A 21,248-nucleotide genomic window follows, 5' to 3' on the forward strand; every position below is an offset into this window, starting at 1 on the left:
AAAAGTGTAGTTGAGATACTAACGATGCTACCATAAAGCTACTAAAAGTGTAGTTGAGATACTAACAATCCTACCATAAAGCTACTGTGTGGTTGAGATACTAACGATGCTACCATAAAGCTACTAAAAGTGTTGTTGAGATACTAACGATGCTACCATAAAGCTACTAAAAGTGTAGTTGAGATACTAACGATGCTACCATAAAGCTACTATGTGGTTGAGATACTAACGATGCTACCATAAAGCTACTAAAAGTGTAGTTGAGGTACTAACGATGCTACCATAAAGCTACTAAAAGTGTAGTTGAGATACTAACGATGCTACCATAAAGCTACTAAAAGTGTAGTTGAGGTACTAACGATGCTACCATAAAGCTACTAAAGGTGTAGTTGAGGTACTAACGATGCTACCATAAAGCTACTAAAGGTGTAGTTGAGATACTAACGATGCTACCATAAAGCTACTAAAAGTGTAGTTGAGGTACTAACGATGCTACCATAAAGCTACTAAAAGTGTAGTTGAGATACTAACGATGCTACCATAAAGCTACTAAAAGTGTAGTTGAGATACTAACCATGCTACCATAAAGCTACTAAAAGTGTAGTTGAGATACTAACGATGCTACCATAAAGCTACTAAAAGTGTAGTTGAGATACTAACGATGCTACCATAAAGCTACTAAAAGTGTAGTTGAGATACTAACGATGCTACCATAAAGCTACTAAAAGTGTAGTTGAGATACTAACGATGCTACCATAAAGCTACTAAAGGTGTAGTTGAGATACTAACCATGCTACCATAAAGCTACTAAAGGTGTAGTTGAGATACTAATGATGCTACCATAAAGCTACTAAAAGTGTAGTTGAGATACTAACCATGCTACCATAAAGCTACTAAAAGTGTAGTTGAGATACTAACCATGCTACCATAAAGGTACTAAAGGTGTAGTTGAGATACTAACGATGCTACTATAAAGCTACTAAAAGTGTAGTTGAGATACTAACAATGCTACCATAAAGCTACTAAAAGTGTAGTTGAGATACTAACGATGCTACCATAAAGCTACTGTGTGGTTGAGATACTAACGATGCTACCATAAAGCTACTAAAGGTGTAGTTGAGATACTAACGATGCTACCATAAAGCTACTAAAAGTGTAGTTGAGGTACTAACGATGCTACCATAAAGCTACTAAAAGTGTAGTTGAGATACTAACGATGCTACCATAAAGCTACTAAAAGTGTAGTTGAGATACTAACGATGCTACCATAAAGCTACTAAAAGTGTAGTTGAGATACTAACGATGCTACCATAAAGGTACTAAAGTGTAGTTGAGATACTAACGATGCTACCATAAAGCTACTAAAGTGTAGTTGAGCTACTAACGATGCTACCATAAATCTACTAACAGTGTAGTTGAGATACTAACCATGCTACCATAAAGCTACTAAAGGTGTAGTTGAGATACTAACGATGCTACCATAAAGCTACTAAAAGTGTAGTTGAGATACTAACCATGCTACCATAAAGCTACTAAAAGTGTAGTTGAGATACTAACGATGCTACCATAAAGCTACTAAAGGTGTAGTTGAGATACTAACCATGCTACCATAAAGCTACTAAAAGTGTAGTTGAGATACTAACCACGCTACCATAAAGCTACTAAAAGTGTAGTTGAGATACTAACAATGCTACCATAAAGCTACTAAAGGTGTAGTTGAGATACTAACCATGCTACAATAAAGCTACTAAAGGTGTAGTTGAGATACTAACGATGCTACCATAAAGCTACTAAAAGTGTAGTTGAGATACTAACCATGCTACCATAAAGCTACTAAAGGTGTAGTTGAGATACTAACGATGCTACCATAAAGCTACTAAAAGTGTAGTTGAGATACTAACAATGCTACCATAAAGCTACTAAAAGTGTAGTTGAGATACTAACGATGCTACCATAAAGCTACTAAAGGTGTAGTTGAGATACTACGATGCTACCATAAAGCTACTAAAGGTGTAGTTGAGATCGTAACGATGCTACCATAAAGCTACTAAAAGTGTAGTTGAGATACTAACGATGCTACCATAAAGCTACTAAAAGTGTAGTTGAGATACTAACCATGCTACCATAAAGCTACTAAAAGTGTAGTTGAGATACTAACCATGCTACCATAAAGCTACTAAAAGTGTAGTTGAGATACTAACAATGCTACCATAAAGCTACTAAAGGTGTAGTTGAGATACTAACGATGCTACCATAAAGCTACTAAAAGTGTAGTTGAGATACTAACGATGCTACCATAAAGCTACTAAAAGTGTAGTTGAGATACTAACGATGCTACCATAAAGCTACTAAAGGTGTAGTTGAGATACTAACGATGCTACCATAAAGCTACTAAAAGTGTAGTTGAGATACTAACGATGCTACCATAAAGCTACTAAAAGTGTAGTTGAGATACTAACGATGCTACCATAAAGCTACTAAAAGTGTAGTTGAGATACTAACGATGCTACCATAAAGCTACTAAAAGTGTAGTTGAGATACTAACGATGCTACCATAAAGGTACTAAAGGTGTAGTTGAGATACTAACGATGCTACCATAAAGCTACTAAAAGTGTAGTTGAGATACTAACCATGCTACCATAAAGCTACTAAAGGTGTAGTTGAGATACTAACCATGCTACCATAAAGCTACTAAAAGTGTAGTTGAGATACTAACGATGCTACCATAAAGCTACTAAAAGTGTAGTTGAGATACTAACCATGCTACCATAAAGCTACTAAAAGTGTAGTTGAGATACTAACGATGCTACCATAAAGCTACTAAAGGTATAGTTGAGATACTAACCATGCTACCATAAAGGTACTAAAGGTGTAGTTGAGATACTAACCATGCTACCATAAAGCTACTAAAGGTGTAGTTGAGATACTAACCATGCTACCATAAAGCTACTAAAGGTGTAGTTGAGATACTAACCATGCTACCATAAAACTACTATAGGTGTAGTTGAGATACTAACCATGCTACCATAAAACTACTATAGGTGTAGTTGAGATACTAACCATGCTACCATAAAGCTACTAAAAGTGTAGTTGAGATACTAACGATGCTACCATAAAGCTACTAAAGGTGTAGTTGAGATACTAACCATGCTACCATAAAGGTACTAAAGGTGTAGTTGAGATACTAACCATGCTACCATAAAGCTACTAAAGGTGTAGTTGAGATACTAACCATGCTACCATAAAACTACTATAGGTGTAGTTGAGATACTAACCATGCTACCATAAAACTACTATAGGTGTAGTTGAGATACTAACCATGCTACCATAGAGCTTCTCAGTGTGTCATTAAACTACTCACAGCCCTTCTGCCCAGCACTGCTCAGCATCTTGAAGTCTGACTCCCAGGGTCTCTGCTGGAAAATACTGGATTGGTCCCTTAGATCCTTTGCCCGGCAGCTTGTTGATACCTTTAACAGTGACTGGTAATGAGTGATTATGCTAGGCTAACTCAACCACTCACATGTCCTCCAGGTGTGGTGCGGACAGCCCAACCCGACATGGACCGGGAGCAACGGGACAGTTTCCTGCTCGTGGTCCAGGCTCAGGACATGATCGGTCAGATGGGTGGGCTGACGGGTACGACCTCCGTCACTGTGATTCTGACTGACATCAACGACAACCCGCCTCGCTTCCCCCGCAGTGAGTCTCAACTCTGACTTATGACATCATCAGGTCACCTGTTTGTGTTTAATACCTGTGTGTCCCTGCAGGGAGCTACCAGTTCAGTGTGTCTGAGTCCGTGGAGGTGAACTCTGTGGTGGCCAGGATCAAAGCCTTGGACGTGGATCTTGGTGTGAATGCTGATGTGGATTACAGAGTCCTGGATGGTGACGGACTGGGAACATTCCGGATCTCCACCGACCCAAAAACCCAGGAAGGACTTATCACAGTGCACAAGGTTCTAATCACTGACTAAAAACACTAAAGACACTGGTATACTGGTTTTCCTGGAGTAGATACTGGTTTGCTTAGATTAAACTGGTCTTCTTCATGTAGATGCTGGTTTGACTAGAGTATAAACTGGTTTTCTTAGAGAATTCACTGGGTTTTTTTAAGCCGGTTGTACACTATGCGATTTTTCCTGCGATTCAGCCACAAATTTAGAGTCACATGACTCACTTTGAAGTCAGGCCGACTTTCAGTTGGATCGGTGTACAGGAGGGTAAGACGGCCAACCACAGCCTGACTACGACCTGATGACCTGATCCCGACCTGTCGGAAGGATTTCTGGAATGTTTGATATTTTGGTCGTATGACTCCAGACACTTCGCAGTGGGAGCACAAATGCGAGCAGAATAAACGACTTTGGGGGATCGTTTTCCCTTGTAAACGGTCAGACAATGTCCTAAATTACAATGACAACGGCTGGAATGACTTTCTTTTTTTTTAAAGATTTATTTTTGGCCTTTTTGCCTTTATTTGATAGGACAGTGGATAGAGTCGGAAATAGGGGAGAGAGCGGGGAGAGACATGCAGGAAATAGTGCCATGGGCCGGATTCGAACCCGGGTCGCCTGCGTATATGGCATGCACCTTAACCACTCGACTACCGGCGCGCCTGGAATGACTTTCTAATGCACCCCGCTATCATAAAGGAAATAAACGACCAGAAAATATTCCTACCCGTGGACCTGCAGCTGACACAAAGATGATGCTGTTTATGTGTTTGGGACGGGGAGAGGTAGCTGTAGAGTGAGAGAGAGAGCGGGAGAGAGAGACTTTGACTGGAGACACTTCACTTTGAGTGTGTGAGACTTTTTAGAAAGTCACAGCCACAGTCCGTCCCGACTTCAGTTGCACAGTGTGATCATTCAGGTCGTGCAAGATGGTCATGGGTTGTAAGTGATTCAGCCGCACAGTACAAGATAACATTCTGCCACGACTGTCACATGGTCGGCTTGAAATCGCACAGTGTATACCTGGCTTTAGGGTAGAGGCTGGTTTTCTTGGAGTTTAAACCTGTTTTGTTAGTGTAAATACCTTTTTTTAGAGATCCCAGATTTCATATCCCAATGAATGAATGGTCTGAATTTCTCTCTGTCCCCTCATCCTGATGTTAAAGTGATTTAAAGGATTTTAACCACCAACCCTCCCTGGACATTTTCAGCTCTAATCCCGATGTGTGTTTAATCTTTGCATTAGTTCCAGCAGATTCAGGATTATATCCCTGTGTGTTTTTGTTCAGTCCCAGAGGAGCGAACCACCCTTATGAACATCTGCTGAGCACCACGAGCAGCCAAATTTAGATCTGTCTCTGTGATGAAGACAAAAATGACCTGTTATTCTGAAATCCAGAGAAATAAAATGACATGCTCTGATTAACGGTGAATACATTGGTGATATCTTTGACGACATGTCTCTTGGTGGCTAACTTTATCCTACAATGAAACTGTTGAAGCACAAAGTCCAGATCTTGCCTACTGTCAATTCATTCATTCATTCATTCTTCCCCCAGGCTCTGGATTTCGAGACCAAGTCAAGCTACACCTTGCGAGTTGAAGCGTCCAATCACTACGTGGATGCTCACTTCCTGTCCATTGGTCCTTTCAGCGATGTGACCGTGGTCCGTCTGCTGGTGGAGAGCGTGGATGAGCCTCCAGTCTTCTCCTTGCCCATCAGCCTGTTGGTGATCTCTGAAGCAGCTCCAGTGGGGACTGAAGTGGGGTCGGTGTCAGCTCGAGACCCTGACAACATCAACAGTCCAGTAAGGTACTGTGACAGGCCAAAGAGATGGTTTCACAAATCCAAGACATGGGAAATATTTCACTTAAACCTCGGAAACGTCCGATACATTGGTTCTGAGAAAAAGGAAACCTCTGAAAGAAATCAGTGAGGATGACTGGATGAATGAGAGTTAGGGTTAGGGTTAGGTCAGTCAGGGGTTAGAGTAAGGTAAGCTAGGGTTAGGGTTAGGTCAGTCAGGGTTAGAGTTAGGTAAGCTAGGGTTAGGGTTAGGGGTTAGGGTTAGGTAAGCTAGATTTAGGGTTAGATCAGTCAGGGGTTAGGGTTAGTCAAGCTAGATTTAGGGTTAGGTCAGTCAGGGGTTAGAGTAAGGTAAGCTAGGGTTAGGGTTAGGGGTTAGGGTTAGGAAAGCTAGGGTTAGGGTTAGGTCAGTCAGGGTTAGAGTAAGGTAAGCTAGGGTTAGGGTTAGGGGTTAGGGTTAGGAAAGCTAGATTTAGGGTTAGGTCAGTCAGGGTTAGAGTAAGGTAAGCTAGGGTTAGGGTTAGGTCAGTCAGGGTTAGAGTTAGGTAAGCTAGGGTTAGGGTTAGGGGTTAGGGTTAGGTAAGTTAGATTTAGGGTTAGGTTTTTACTCTTCACTTCTTATAAAGACAATCCCTGTGTGTATTAGAAATCGACTGACAAGTCTGAAAATGTTTTCAAAATCTAGGGTTAGTAAGTACATAAGTACGGTGGTCCTGAAGGCCAGTACGAAATAAATATTTCAAAAGCGCAAAATATATTTCAGAAAACACAAAAACATTTCACAATACACAAAAACATTTCACCGATCGCAAAATACATTTCACGAAACCGGAAAGGGTGGGACCATGGTACTTGTTTGTGATTGGCTAAACCCAAGTCTGTCCGATATCCGTCATTTATCATTTCCTGTTTACACTTCTTACCGCAATAGTGGATTTGTATCCCCCTGCCGCCTTTGCCGAAGGAGCTGACTATCGACTATCAGGCGTAGATTTCGCCTCAGTGAATAAAAATGACAATAAAAGAATGTATAAAGCAGAAGATTAGTTTTGATCATCTGTTTTATTCATCATTATCGTGTTTTTGTCGGTAATATCTTTTAAAATAAGATATTGAAGTAAACATTTTGATACTGCAGCTTGGTGCACACTCATTACACCGAACTGAGAATGTAACTTTTTCCTCCTGTGTCCTGTCATTGTATTTTGGCGGCGTGTTGGTCATCAAATCTGGGTCCATACTGCTGTACATGAGTAACAGACATATTTTCTTCATAACTTTTATGATCTTCTATTAGCGCTGTTTAGCCGCTGACATGCACTCACCACTTCCCACTTCCGCCTCGAGGTATTTCAAAATAAAGGTCCTGCATAGCCATTTCACTGAATATTAACTTGTCTATTGACCAGTCTGAACAAGATTTATGTACAGAGAGATCAATTTCAGACCATTTAATTCAACACATCGTCCACTTTGACTACATCCCACTCTAAACAAGTGTTTCACAGTGTAAAGAACTGTAAAAAACAAAGGAACATTTCATTGCGATCAAATATGTCCTCTCTTCAGGGTGTATAAATGGTGCAAAGTGTATCCCCCCTCCAGAATGCTCAAATCATGAACTGCCATCATAACATTCATTTTGTGTTCATTTCTGATCAAGCCTGATAATACTGGAGAGTTTGAACAGGTTAACTCACTTCTATTTCAAGTTACAGGGGGATACAAATTATTTCAGGGCCGAATCAGGGCCTGATGTATTTGTTATCCCCCCTCTAACTTCAAGAGTAATGCTTCAAACTTCTCCAAAGTCCCAAATGTTATCAGTTGTGATGAGAGCTGGCCAAGAAAAGACAACTGAGGCAGGGGCCCTCAACCTTGGCTTGTGGGTGGGGGGCACAAATTATTTCAAGGCCGAATCGGGGCCTGATTTGTTATATCCCCTCTAACTTCAAGAGGAAAGCTCACAACGGTTCCAATTTCACAAATGTCATCAGTTGTCATGAGAGCTGGCCAAGAAAAGTCTATTGAGGCAGGGGACCTCACCTCTTCCTTGTGGATGGGGGGTACAAATCCTGGCAAGGCTAAAATGAGACCTAAAATCATTTGTAATTTGCATTAAAGCAAAGACAAGGCAGTAGTACACCATGTATGCACCCTGAAGAGAGGACATATTTGATTTCAATTGAATGTTCCTTTGTTTTTTACAGTTCTTTACACTGTGAAACACTGAGGCGAAATCTACGCCTGATAGTCGATAGTCAGCTCCTTCGGCAAAGGCGGCAGGGGGATACAAATCCTACCGGGGGTACTTCTTTTGGCACGACACTTTAAGCGTGATTTTAGGGTTCCAATTGAAATGTGTATGTCATGATACGAGGAGAGCATATCAAGAATCACACTATATGTATTTCCCTTGTTGAAGTATTCCACTATCAACTCAAGTTCCTCTTCCATGCCGGTAGACACCTGAAACTCCGCGTTGGCTCAGCTATTGCAGCAAGAAGTGTAAACAGGAAATGATAAATGACGGATATCGGACAGACTTGGGTTTAGCCAATCACAAATAAGTACCATGGTCCTACCCTTTCCGGTTTCGTGAAATGTATTTTGCGATCGGTGAAATGTTTTTGTGTATTGTGAAATGTTTTTGTGTTTTCTGAAATATATTTTGCGCTTTTGAAATATTTATTTCGTATTGGCCTTCAGGGCCACCGTACACAAGGCAGTTGAATAGATTTCCAAGGAGGCAGAACAATCAGTGAGCTACGGGGAGCTGCTTAAAATCAAACTTCAACATTCATTAATCAGGAACAGTTCAGCTGAAAATGACATTCAATGCAGGAGGGTGCTTGGCTGCAGGAGCATCTAAAACCTCTACAGGGACCTACAGGAGGGTGCTTGGCTGGAGGCTGGAGGAGCATCTTTGCCCTCTGTCTGAGCCTCTCTGTTTGATTGGCTGTCAACATCTTCCTTGTTTACCCTAATCCTACTGATGGTCATTTCTCTCTGTAGATACTCCATAGACAGGAGGTCTGACCAGGAGCCATACTTCAACATCGATAGCATTTCTGGAGTTATAAGCACAGCCCGGCCCTTGGACCGCGAGACCATCGCTGTACACAACATTAGCGTGACGGCCACAGAGATCTGTGAGTACAAACGTTAGCGACAATAAGCTACAGCAACTTTAGGACCAGATTCATCTAGACTCAGACCACAGATTCATCTAGACTCAGACCACAGATTCATCTAGTCTCAGACCACAGATTCATCTAGACTCAGACCACAGATTCATCTAGTCTCAGACCACAGATTCATCTAGTCTCAGACCACAGATTCATCTAGTCTCAGACCACAGATTCATCTAGTCTCAGACCACAGATTCATCTAGTCTCAGACCACAGATTCATCTAGTCTCAGACCACAGATTCATCTAGTCTCAGACCACAGATTCATCTAGACTCAGACCACAGATTCATCTAGACTCAGACCACAGATTCATCTAGTCTCAGACCACAGATTCATCTAGACTCAGACCACAGATTCATCTCTAGACTCAGACCACAGTCTCAGACCACAGATTCATCTAGTCTCAGACCACAGATTCATCTAGTCTCAGACCACAGATTCATCTAGACTCAGACCACAGATTCATCTAGTCTCAGACCACAGATTCATCTAGACTCAGACCACAGACACTTCTGATGTCTAGACTCAGACTTCGATTCATCTAGACTTCCTCAGTGCTTTTTAAAGTAATTTCTGTGTTTCTTTTTTTTTTTTCAAGTGGATCTGTCTCAGATGGGCAAATCTGTGGTTCTTGTCTCTGTGTTGGACGTCAACGACAACGCTCCAAGATTAATCACCAACCACGAAACATTTGTTTGTGAGAATGCAGAACCTGGACAGGTAAATAACACACCTGAGTGTTTAATACATTGAAAGAATTCATCTAAATGTGTTTTATTTTGAAAGTTTAGTTACTGGCATGTGGGGGACTGACATCAAACAGATGACATCATGAACCTTAGATCATTGAGGAATGTTGTCTGAGTACTCAGAGTATCTCTACACACTGACAACCAGTCGACAAATGAATAAATACCAATCATTCAATCAATTGAACATCCAGTCACTCAATCAATCACCCAGTTAATCCATCAGTCAGTTAGGACAGAGAGGAGATTATTGATCGTTCCATGGCTGATGTTCTGTTTCCAAGACTAGAACAGAAAGATGAAGAGGAACCCTCCAGAACATCTCTGAAGGTTAGGTCAGGGTTAGGATCAGGGCTTGACTCGGGTCTAACCACAGTGGTTCCACTGTCTGGTTTATGCGTGTTTATCCACATGCATGTATATCCGTGTCAGTCTGAACACGCCCATCACAGATTATCTCAGATTATTTCTCCTCAAAGTGTTAGATCATCTCTTTAATCCGTCTCTGACCTGCTGCCAAAAAACCACTCAGCCCCCCAGCCCTTACCACAGGTCACATGACAAGGACCACTGATGTCACATGTCCAACACATCTCTGAGGTCACATGGCCAGAACCCATAGAAGCTGTGTTCAGGGTTCTCACATGGTTCTGGTGGGCTCCATGTTGAAGAGGTGCAGCCAGTGACAGCGGAGTTCAATCAAGATTTAAGTTTAGTTTTAAAGCTCTTTTGTCTTTTTCATAAAAAACTTTATTAATCACTTAACTGGTAAATAAAACCATAGATGAAACACGGTGACCCTCATCTCTCTGTCTGACCTTTGACCCTGCAGGTGATAGAGACCCTTAGTGCTGTGGATCCTGACGACCCTGAGAATGGACATCACTTCCTCTTCTCACTGAATGCAAAGGTTGCTGGGAATCTGAGTTTCTCACTCAGAGACAACAAAGGTAGAGTTGTAACAGAGAGCGAGGAACTGATTGGTCGATCAAAGAGGGGAGGAGCTGAGTCTGACTAAATCAGTGGCATTTTCTTTTGTTAGGTCAGAGATGGTTATGACATCATCATGACATCATCATGACATTATTATGACCTCATTATGATATTATCTCGTCCTCAGATAACACGGCGTCTCTTCTGACTCAGCGTGCTGGTTTCCTGCGGCAGGAGCATCCAGTCCACTTCCTGTCCGTGGTCGTCTCAGACGGCGGAAGTTCGTCTCTCAGCAGCACCGGCACGCTGTCCATCACTGTGTGTCATTGCGACGCCCACGGAAACTATCGTTACTGCGGCAACAAGGCATCGCCACGGCTGGTTGGCTTCAGTATGGTAACAACGGGAACAGTCCTCACCTGCATCCTGGTCATGCTGTGTAAGAGGCTCCGCCCCCTATACTTTTAGTCACCCCTTAATTCATAGCCTTTTTAGCCATACCCACTCCAAGGAATAACACAGGCTCTGTTTGCAGGTGTCGTCGTGGTAACCGCCGCCCTCAGGCAACAGGGCCGGGGCCCTCGGATTTCAGATGGTGAGCGAGAGGTTCGTGAGAACATCGTTCGTTACGACGATGAGGGGGGTGGGGAGGAGGACACGGAAGCCTTCGACATGGTCACCCTCAGAACCCTGAACAATTCAGGCCACGCCCACCATGACCACGACAGGACACCACCCACACTCATCACACCTGAGATCCAACCCCACACCAACCTGTTCCATTTGTTAATGTGGGACAGACTACAGCAGGCCAACCTGGACAAAGCAGCGCCCCCCTATGACTCTCTGCAGACCTACGCCTTTGAGGGCAGCGGCTCAGCCGCCCACTCCCTCAGCTCCTTAGGCTCGTTAAGCTCGTTAGGCTCGTCTGAGCACAGCTATGACTTCCTGAGAGTTTGGGGGCCACGGTTTAAGAAGCTGGCAGACCTGTATGTCCACCACCAGGGGGCGTCCTAGTCCACTGAGGATGGAGAAGTTTGCCTCCTTAGGGTCGAGGCTGATTCTCTGTTTAAGGTTCTCATGAGGAGACAGGGGCCAAGGTTATCAGCTGGTCCTAAATGAAGCTGTTCTGATCACTCCTATTAAACTGTCATGGCTGATTACTATGGTGTTTCTAACAGGCATTAAACACCCCTCATATGTCGACTAATAAACTGTCATGTCCGATTAATATTAATGTGTTTCTATCCAGGTAGATCTGAGCGTTATGTCCAGGTGTGGACCAGCTGGTGTCAGCTAGACCTGAGCGTTACGTCCAGGTGTGGACCAGCTGGTATCAGGTAGACCTGAGCGTTACGTCCAGGTGTGGACCAGCTGGTATCCAGGTACACCTGAGCGTTATATCCAGGTGTGGACCAGCTGGTATCAGGTAGACCTGAGCGTTACGTCCAGGTGTGGACCAGCTGGTATCCAGGTACACCTGAGCGTTACGTCCAGGTGTGGACCAGCTGGTATCCAGGTACACCTGAGCGTTATATCCAGGTGTGGACCAGCTGGTGTCAGGTAGACCTGGGTGTTACATCCAGGTGTGGACCAGCTGGTGTCAGGTGACCTGAGCGTTCCGTCCAGGTGTGGACCAGCTGGTATCAGGTAGACCTGAGCGTTATGTCCAGGTGTGGAACAGCTGGTGTCAGGTAGACCTGAGCGTTATGTCCAGGTATGGACCAGCTGGTGTCAGGTAGACCTGGGTGTTACGTCCAGGTGTGGACCAGCTGGTGTCAGGTAGACCTGGGTGTTACGTCCAGGTGTGGACCAGCTGGTGTCAGGTAGACCTGGGTGTTACGTCCAGGTGTGGACCAGCTGGTGTCAGGTAGACCTGGGTGTTACGTCCAGGTGTGGACCAGCTGGTGTCAGGTAGACCTGGGTGTTACGTCCAGGTGTGGACCAGCTGGTGTCAGGTAGACCTGGGTGTTACGTCCAGGTGTGGACCAGCTGGTGTCAGGTAGACCTGAGCGTTATGTCCAGGTGTGGACCAGCTGGTATCAGGTAGACCTGAGCGTTACGTCCAGGTGTGGACCAGCTGGTATCCAGGTACACCTGAGCGTTACGTCCAGGTGTGGACCAGCTGGTGTCAGCTAGACTTGAGCGTTATGTCCAGGTGTGGACCAGCTGGTGTCAGGTAGACCTGAGCGTTACGTCCAGGTGTGGACCAGCTGGTGTCAGCTAGACTTGAGCGTTATGTCCAGGTGTGGACCAGCTGGTGTCAGGTAGACCTGAGCGTTACGTCCAGGTGTGGACCAGCTGGTATCCAGGTACACCTGAGCGTTATGTCCAGGTGTGGACCAGCTGGTGTCAGGTAGACCTGGGTGTTACATCCAGGTGTGGACCAGCTGGTGTCAGGTAGACCTGGGTGTTACATCCAGGTGTGGACCAGCTGGTGTCAGGTAGACCTGGGTGTTACGTCCAGGTGTGGACCAGCTGGTGTCAGGTAGACCTGGGTGTTACATCCAGGTGTGGACCAGCTGGTGTCAGGTAGACCTGGGTGTTACATCCAGGTGTGGACCAGCTGGTGTCAGGTAGACCTGGGTGTTACGTCCAGGTGTGGACCAGCTGGTGTCAGGTAGACCTGAGCGTTATGTCCAGGTGTGGACCAGCTGGTATCAGGTAGACCTGGGTGTTACATCCAGGTGTGGACCAGCTGGTATCAGGTAGACCTGGGTGTTACGTCCAGGTGTGGACCAGCTGGTGTCAGGTAGACCTGAGCGTTATGTCCAGGTGTGGACCAGCTGGTGTCAGGTAGACCTGAGCGTTACGTCCAGGTGTGGACCAGCTGGTATCAGGTAGACCTGAGCGTTATGTCCAGGTGTGGACCAGCTGGTATCAGGTAGACCTGAGCGTTACGTCCGGGTGTGGACCAGCTGGTATCCAGGTACACCTGAGCGTTATGTCCAGGTGTGGACCAGCTGGTGTCAGGTAGACCTGGGTGTTACATCCAGGTGTGGACCAGCTGGTGTCAGGTAGACCTGGGTGTTACATCCAGGTGTGGACCAGCTGGTGTCAGGTAGACCTGAGCGTTACGTCCAGGTGTGGACCAGCTGGTATCCAGGTACACCTGAGCGTTACGTCCAGGTGTGGACCAGCTGGTATCAGGTAGACCTGAGCGTTATGTCCAGGTGTGGACCAGCTGGTATCAGGTAGACCTGAGCGTTACGTCCGGGTGTGGACCAGCTGGTATCCAGGTACACCTGAGCGTTATGTCCAGGTGTGGACCAGCTGGTGTCAGGTAGACCTGGGTGTTACATCCAGGTGTGGACCAGCTGGTGTCAGGTAGACCTGGGTGTTACATCCAGGTGTGGACCAGCTGGTGTCAGGTAGACCTGGGTGTTACGTCCAGGTGTGGACCAGCTGGTGTCAGGTAGACCTGAGCGTTATGTCCAGGTGTGGACCAGCTGGTATCAGGTAGACCTGAGCGTTATGTCCAGGTGTGGACCAGCTGGTATCAGGTAGACCTGAGCGTTATGTCCAGGTGTGGACCAGCTGGTATCAGGTAGACCTGAGCGTTACGTCCTGGTGTGGACCAGCTGGTATCCAGGTACACCTGAGCGTTATGTCCAGGTGTGGACCAGCTGGTGTCAGGTAGACCTGGGTGTTACATCCAGGTGTGGACCAGCTGGTGTCAGGTAGACCTGGGTGTTACATCCAGGTGTGGACCAGCTGGTGTCAGGTAGACCTGGGTGTTACGTCCAGGTGTGGACCAGCTGGTGTCAGGTAGACCTGGGTGTTACGTCCAGGTGTGGACCAGCTGGTGTCAGGTAGACCTGGGTGTTACATCCAGGTGTGGACCAGCTGGTATCAGGTAGACCTGAGCGTTATGTCCAGGTGTGGACCAGCTGGTGTCAGGTAGACCTGAGCGTTATGTCCAGGTGTGGACCAGCTGGTATCAGGTAGACCTGAGCGTTACGTCCAGGTGTGGACCAGCTGGTATCCAGGTACACCTGAGCGTTATGTCCAGGTGTGGACCCGCTGGTGTCAGGTAGACCTGGGTGTTACATCCAGGTGTGGACCAGCTGGTGTCAGGTAGACCTGGGTGTTACGTCCAGGTGTGGACCAGCTGGTGTCAGGTAGACCTGGGTGTTACGTCCAGGTGTGGACCAGCTGGTGTCAGGTAGACCTGAGCGTTATGTCCAGGTGTGGACCAGCTGGTATCAGGTAGACCTGAGCGTTATGTCCAGGTGTGGACCAGCTGGTGTCAGGTAGACCTGAGCGTTACGTCCAGGTGTGGACCAGCTGGTATCAGGTAGACCTGAGCGTTATGTCCAGGTGTGGACCAGCTGGTGTCAGGTAGACCTGAGCGTTACGTCCTGGTGTGGACCAGCTGGTATCCAGGTACACCTGAGCGTTATGTCCAGGTGTGGACCAGCTGGTGTCAGGTAGACCTGGGTGTTACATCCAGGTGTGGACCAGCTGGTGTCAGGTAGACCTGGGTGTTACATCCAGGTGTGGACCAGCTGGTGTTAGGTAGACCTGGGTGTTACGTCCAGGTGTGGACCAGCTGGTGTCAGGTAGACCTGGGTGTTACGTCCAGGTGTGGACCAGCTGGTGTCAGGTAGACCTGAGCGTTATGTCCAGGTGTGGACCAGCTGGTATCAGGTAGACCTGAGAGTTATGTCCAGGTGTGGACCAGCTGGTGTCAGGTAGACCTGAGCGTTACGTCCAGGTGTGGACCAGCTGGTATCAGGTAGACCTGAGCGTTATGTCCAGGTGTGGACCAGCTGGTATCAGGTAGACCTGAGCGTTACGTCCAGGTGTGGACCAGCTGGTATCCAGGTACACCTGAGCGTTACGTCCAGGTGTGGACCAGCTGGTGTCAGCTAGACTTGAGCGTTACGTCCAGGTGTGGACCAGCTGGTGTCAGGTAGACCTGAGCGTTACGTCCAGGTGTGGACCAGCTGGTGTCAGCTAGACTTGAGCGTTATGTCCAGGTGTGGACCAGCTGGTATCAGGTAGACCTGAGAGTTATGTCCAGGTGTGGACCAGCTGGTGTCAGGTAGACCTGAGCGTTACGTCCAGGTGTGGACCAGCTGGTATCAGGTAGACCTGAGCGTTATGTCCAGGTGTGGACCAGCTGGTATCAGGTAGACCTGAGCGTTACGTCCAGGTGTGGACCAGCTGGTATCAGGTAGACCTGAGCGTTATGTCCAGGTGTGGACCAGCTGGTATCAGGTAGACCTGAGCGTTACGTCCAGGTGTGGACCAGCTGGTATCCAGGTACACCTGAGCGTTATGTCCAGGTGTGGACCAGCTGGTGTCAGGTAGACCTGAGCGTTACGTCCAGGTGTGGACCAGCTGGTATCCAGGTACACCTGAGCGTTACGTCCAGGTGTGGACCAGCTGGTGTCAGGTAGACCTGAGCGTTACGTCCAGGTGTGGACCAGCTGGTGTCAGCTAGACTTGAGCGTTATGTCCAGGTGTGGACCAGCTGGTGTCAGGTAGACCTGAGCGTTATGTCCGGGTGTGGACCAGCTGGTATCCAGGTACACCTGAGCGTTATGTCCAGGTGTGGACCAGCTGGTGTCAGGTAGACCTGGGCGTTACATCCAGGTGTGGACCAGCTGGTGTCAGGTAGACCTGGGTGTTACATCCAGGTGTGGACCAGCTGGTGTCAGGTAGACCTGGGTGTTACGTCCAGGTGTGGACCAGCTGGTGTCAGGTAGACCTGGGTGTTACATCCAGGTGTGGACCAGCTGGTGTCAGGTAGACCTGGGTGTTACGTCCAGGTGTGGACCAGCTGGTGTCAGGTAGACCTGGGTGTTACGTCCAGGTGTGGACCAGCTGGTGTCAGGTAGACCTGAGTGTTACGTCCAGGTGTGGACCAGCTGGTGTCAGGTAGACCTGGGTGTTACATCCAGGTGTGGACCAGCTGGTGTCAGGTAGACCTGGTCTTTCTAATGAATTATCTGGTTAGGGTTACCCTTACTCCAACCCTGTCTAAACATGACTGTAGGCCTGAGTCTGTCCAGGATAAAAACAGAAGACTCAGTGTTTGATTTCTGATGTCTGAGATGTAATAGTGAATTATTTCCTGTTTTATCTTTCATATCTAACCTCAGGTGAACTTTTTTAATCTTGAATAATTCATATTCAAACATTCCTCTGTGTTCAGCTCTGTTATTCCTTGATCAGACGTATTTGTAACTTCACTGTTTTTTAAATAATTGTAAAAATGTTTTATTGACTGTTTTCCTCCTTTAAATGTGTGATATCATTACTAGAATCCTTCAGATGTGTCCTAACCTCAGCCATGACCTGATCCTGAGCACGTCTGTGGCTCACCCAGTGCTGTTCTCTGATTGGTCAGAATTAAAACTTTTAAACATGAGCTCAGTGGTCAAACTGAAATGGTCCATTATGCATTGCTGCTCTCAGAAAGTCCAATAGCAGAGCCCAGAGTCAGTTACCGGGCAGATTAAAAATCTCAGTGAGTCTGATATTCTTTAAAGGCTTAAAACTGAAAGAACTAGGAAGTTATGTTTACTGGTGTTAACCATCTAGAAACGGAGAGAACTAGCTAACGGTTAGCTCGGTCAGCATCAGTAATCATCAGGTCACATGATCCAGAGACAATGGACGAGCAGAAAAGATAACTATTTAGTCACCTAGGAACTACTGGGGTTAGATAGAGTAGTATAGATACACTAGCATAAGAATAGAAGAAGGTTCACCCAGTATATGTCTGATCTATGAGCATACTCTCTGATTACACTATAAAAACATCACTATAAAAACATCACTACTGTCTACTGTTCTCTGATTACACTATAAAAACATCACTATAAAAACATCACTACTGTCTACTGTTCTCTGATTACACTATAAAAACATCACTACTGTCTACTGTTCTCTGATTACACTATAAAAACATCACTACTGTCTACTGTTCTCTGATTACACTATAAAAACATCACTACTGTCTACTGTTCTCTGATTACACTATGAAAACATCACTATAAAAACATCACTACTGTCTACTGTTCTCTGATTACACTATAAAAACATCACTACTGTCTACTGTTCTCTGATTACACTATAAAAACATCACTATAAAAACATCACTACTGTCTACTGTTCTCTGATTACACTATAAAAACATCACTATAAAAACATCACTACTGTCTACTGATCTCTGATTACACTATAAAAACATCACTACTGTCTACTGTTCTCTGATAACACTATAAAAACATCACTACTGTCTACTGTTCTCTGATTACACTATAAAAACATCACTATAAAAACATCACTACTGTCTACTGATCTCTGATTACACTATAAAAACATCACTACTGTCTACTGTTCTCTGATTACACTATAAAAACATCACTACTGTCTACTGATCTCTGATTACACTATAAAAACATCACTACTGTCTACTGTTCTCTGATTACACTATAAAAACATCACTATAAAAACATCACTACTGTCTACTGTTCTCTGATTACACTATAAAAACATCACTATAAAAACATCACTACTGTCTACTGTTCTCTGACTACACTATAAAAACATCACTATAAAAACATCACTACTGTCTACTGTTCTCTGATTACACTATAAAAACATCACTACTGTCTACTGTTCTCTGATTACACTATAAAAACATCACTATAAAAACATCACTACTGTCTACTGTTCTCTGATTACACTATAAAAACATCACTGCCATCCACTCTGATTACACTATAAAAACATCACTACTGTCTACTGTTCTCTGATTACACTATAAAAACATCACTACTGTCTACTGTTCTCTGATTACACTATAAAAACATCACTACTGTCTACTGTTCTCTGATTACACTATAAAAACATCACTTTAAAAACATCACTACTGTCTACTGTTCTCTGATTACACTATAAAAACATCACTACTGTCTACTGTTCTCTGATTACACTATAAAAACATCAATATAAAAACATCACTACTGTCTACTGATCTCTGATTACACTATAAAAACATCACTACTGTCTACTGTTCTCTGATTACACTATAAAAACATCACTACTGTCTACTGTTCTCTGATTACACTATAAAAACATCAATATAAAAACATCACTACTGTCTACTGATCTCTGATTACACTATAAAAACATCACTACTGTCTACTGTTCTCTGATTACACTATAAAAACATCAATATAAAAACATCACTACTGTCTACTGATCTCTGATTACACTATAAAAACATCACTATAAAAACATCACTACTGTCTACTGTTCTCTGATTACACTATAAAAACATCACTACTGTCTACTGTTCTCTGATTACACTATAAAAACATCACTACTGTCTACTGATCTCTGATTACACTATAAAAACATCACTACTGTCTACTGTTCTCTGATTACACTATAAAAACATCACTATAAAAACATCACTACTGTCTACTGTTCTCTGATTACACTATAAAAACATCACTATAAAAACATCACTACTGTCTACTGTTCTCTGATTACACTATAAAAACATCACTATAAAAACATCACTACTGTCTACTGTTCTCTGATTACACTATAAAAACATCACTACTGTCTACTGTTCTCTGATTACACTATAAAAACATCACTATAAAAACATCACTACTGTCTACTGTTCTCTGATTACACTATAAAAACATCACTGCCATCCACTCTGATTACACTATAAAAACATCACTACTGTCTACTGTTCTCTGATTACACTATAAAAACATCACTACTGTCTACTGTTCTCTGATTACACTATAAAAACATCACTACTGTCTACTGTTCTCTGATTACACTATAAAAACATCACTTTAAAAACATCACTACTGTCTACTGTTCTCTGATTACACTATAAAAACATCACTACTGTCTACTGTTCTCTGATTACACTATAAAAACATCAATATAAAAACATCACTACTGTCTACTGATCTCTGATTACACTATAAAAACATCACTACTGTCTACTGTTCTCTGATTACACTATAAAAACATCACTACTGTCTACTGTTCTCTGATTACACTATAAAAACATCAATATAAAAACATCACTACTGTCTACTGATCTCTGATTACACTATAAAAACATCACTACTGTCTACTGTTCTCTGATTACACTATAAAAACATCAATATAAAAACATCACTACTGTCTACTGATCTCTGATTACACTATAAAAACATCACTATAAAAACATCACTACTGTCTACTGTTCTCTGATTACACTATAAAAACATCACTACTGTCTACTGTTCTCTGATTACACTATAAAAACATCACTACTGTCTACTGTTCTCTGATTACACTATAAAAACATCACTATAAAAACATCACTACTGTCTACTGTTCTCTGATTACACTATAAAAACATCACTTTAAAAACATCACTACTGTCTACTGATCTCTGATTACACTATAAAAACATCACTATAAAAACATCACTACTGTCTACTGTTCTCTGATTACACTATAAAAACATCACTACTGTCTACTGTTCTCTGATTACACTATAAAAACATCACTACTGTCTACTGTTCTCTGATTACACTATAAAAACATCACTATAAAAACATCACTACTGTCTACTGTTCTCTGATTACACTATAAAAACATCACTTTAAAAACATCACTACTGTCTACTGTTCTCTGATTACACTATAAAAACATCACTACTGTCTACTGTTCTCTGATTACACTATAAAAACATCAATATAAAAACATCACTACTGTCTACTGATCTCTGATTACACTATAAAAACATCACTATAAAAACATCACTACTGTCTACTGTTCTCTGATTACACTATAAAAACATCACTACTGTCTACTGTTCTCTGATTACACTATAAAAACATCACTACTGTCTACTGTTCTCTGATTACACTATAAAAACATCACTATAAAAACATCACTACTGTCTACTGTTCTCTGATTACACTATAAAAACATCACTATAAAAACATCACTACTGTCTACTGATCTCTGATTACACTATAAAAACATCACTATAAAAACATCACTACTGTCTACTGTTCTCTGATTACACTATAAAAACATCACTATAGAAACATCACTACTGTCTACTGTTCTCTGAATACACTATAAAAACATCACTACTGTCTACTGTTCTCTGATTACACTATAAAAACATCACTATAAAAACATCACTACTGTCTACTGTTCTCTGATTACACTATAAAAACATCACTTTAAAAACATCACTACTGTCTACTGTTCTCTGAATACACTATAAAAACATCACTGCTATCCACTCTGATTACACTATAAAAACATTGTGTTAAAGGTAAAAGAGGAGAAATTTAGTCCAAAATCAGAAACAGCTGTGGAGTTTAATGGTGGAAAAATGAAAACAGAAAACGTTTAAAGCACATCTGTGAAAATTTGCCGTTAGACATCAGAGCACAGAAACATGACAGCACACAGGGGGCGCTAGAGTGTCAACACATGCAGGAATGACATCTTCATCAACTCTAATGAATGTTTATGAAGACATTTTTAGTTTAACAAATGTTCCTCAGCATGATGTAATGAACTGTAGTCTTTATCCCTCAGGGGTCCAGGTGG

General features: G+C 43.6%; 1 protein-coding gene across 1 annotated transcript in view; it reads left to right on the plus strand.

Moving 5' to 3' along the window:
• The window catches only part of LOC121520289 (cadherin-7-like), a 29,316-nt gene extending 17,659 nt beyond the window's left edge, over window positions 1-11,657 (plus strand). The window contains exons 4-11 of the mRNA XM_041803661.1: window positions 3,536-3,703; window positions 3,775-3,962; window positions 5,519-5,772; window positions 8,782-8,918; window positions 9,557-9,678; window positions 10,540-10,657; window positions 10,828-11,079; window positions 11,176-11,657. Coding sequence (XP_041659595.1) covers window positions 3,536-3,703; window positions 3,775-3,962; window positions 5,519-5,772; window positions 8,782-8,918; window positions 9,557-9,678; window positions 10,540-10,657; window positions 10,828-11,079; window positions 11,176-11,657 — 1,721 coding nt within the window. The remainder of the gene's footprint in view (window positions 1-3,535; window positions 3,704-3,774; window positions 3,963-5,518; window positions 5,773-8,781; window positions 8,919-9,556; window positions 9,679-10,539; window positions 10,658-10,827; window positions 11,080-11,175) is intronic.
• Window positions 11,658-21,248: the final 9,591 nt, after the last annotated feature.

Source organism: Cheilinus undulatus, linkage group 13 (genome assembly GCF_018320785.1).
Source record: "Cheilinus undulatus linkage group 13, ASM1832078v1, whole genome shotgun sequence".
Classification (NCBI taxonomy): Eukaryota; Metazoa; Chordata; class Actinopteri; order Labriformes; family Labridae; genus Cheilinus; species Cheilinus undulatus.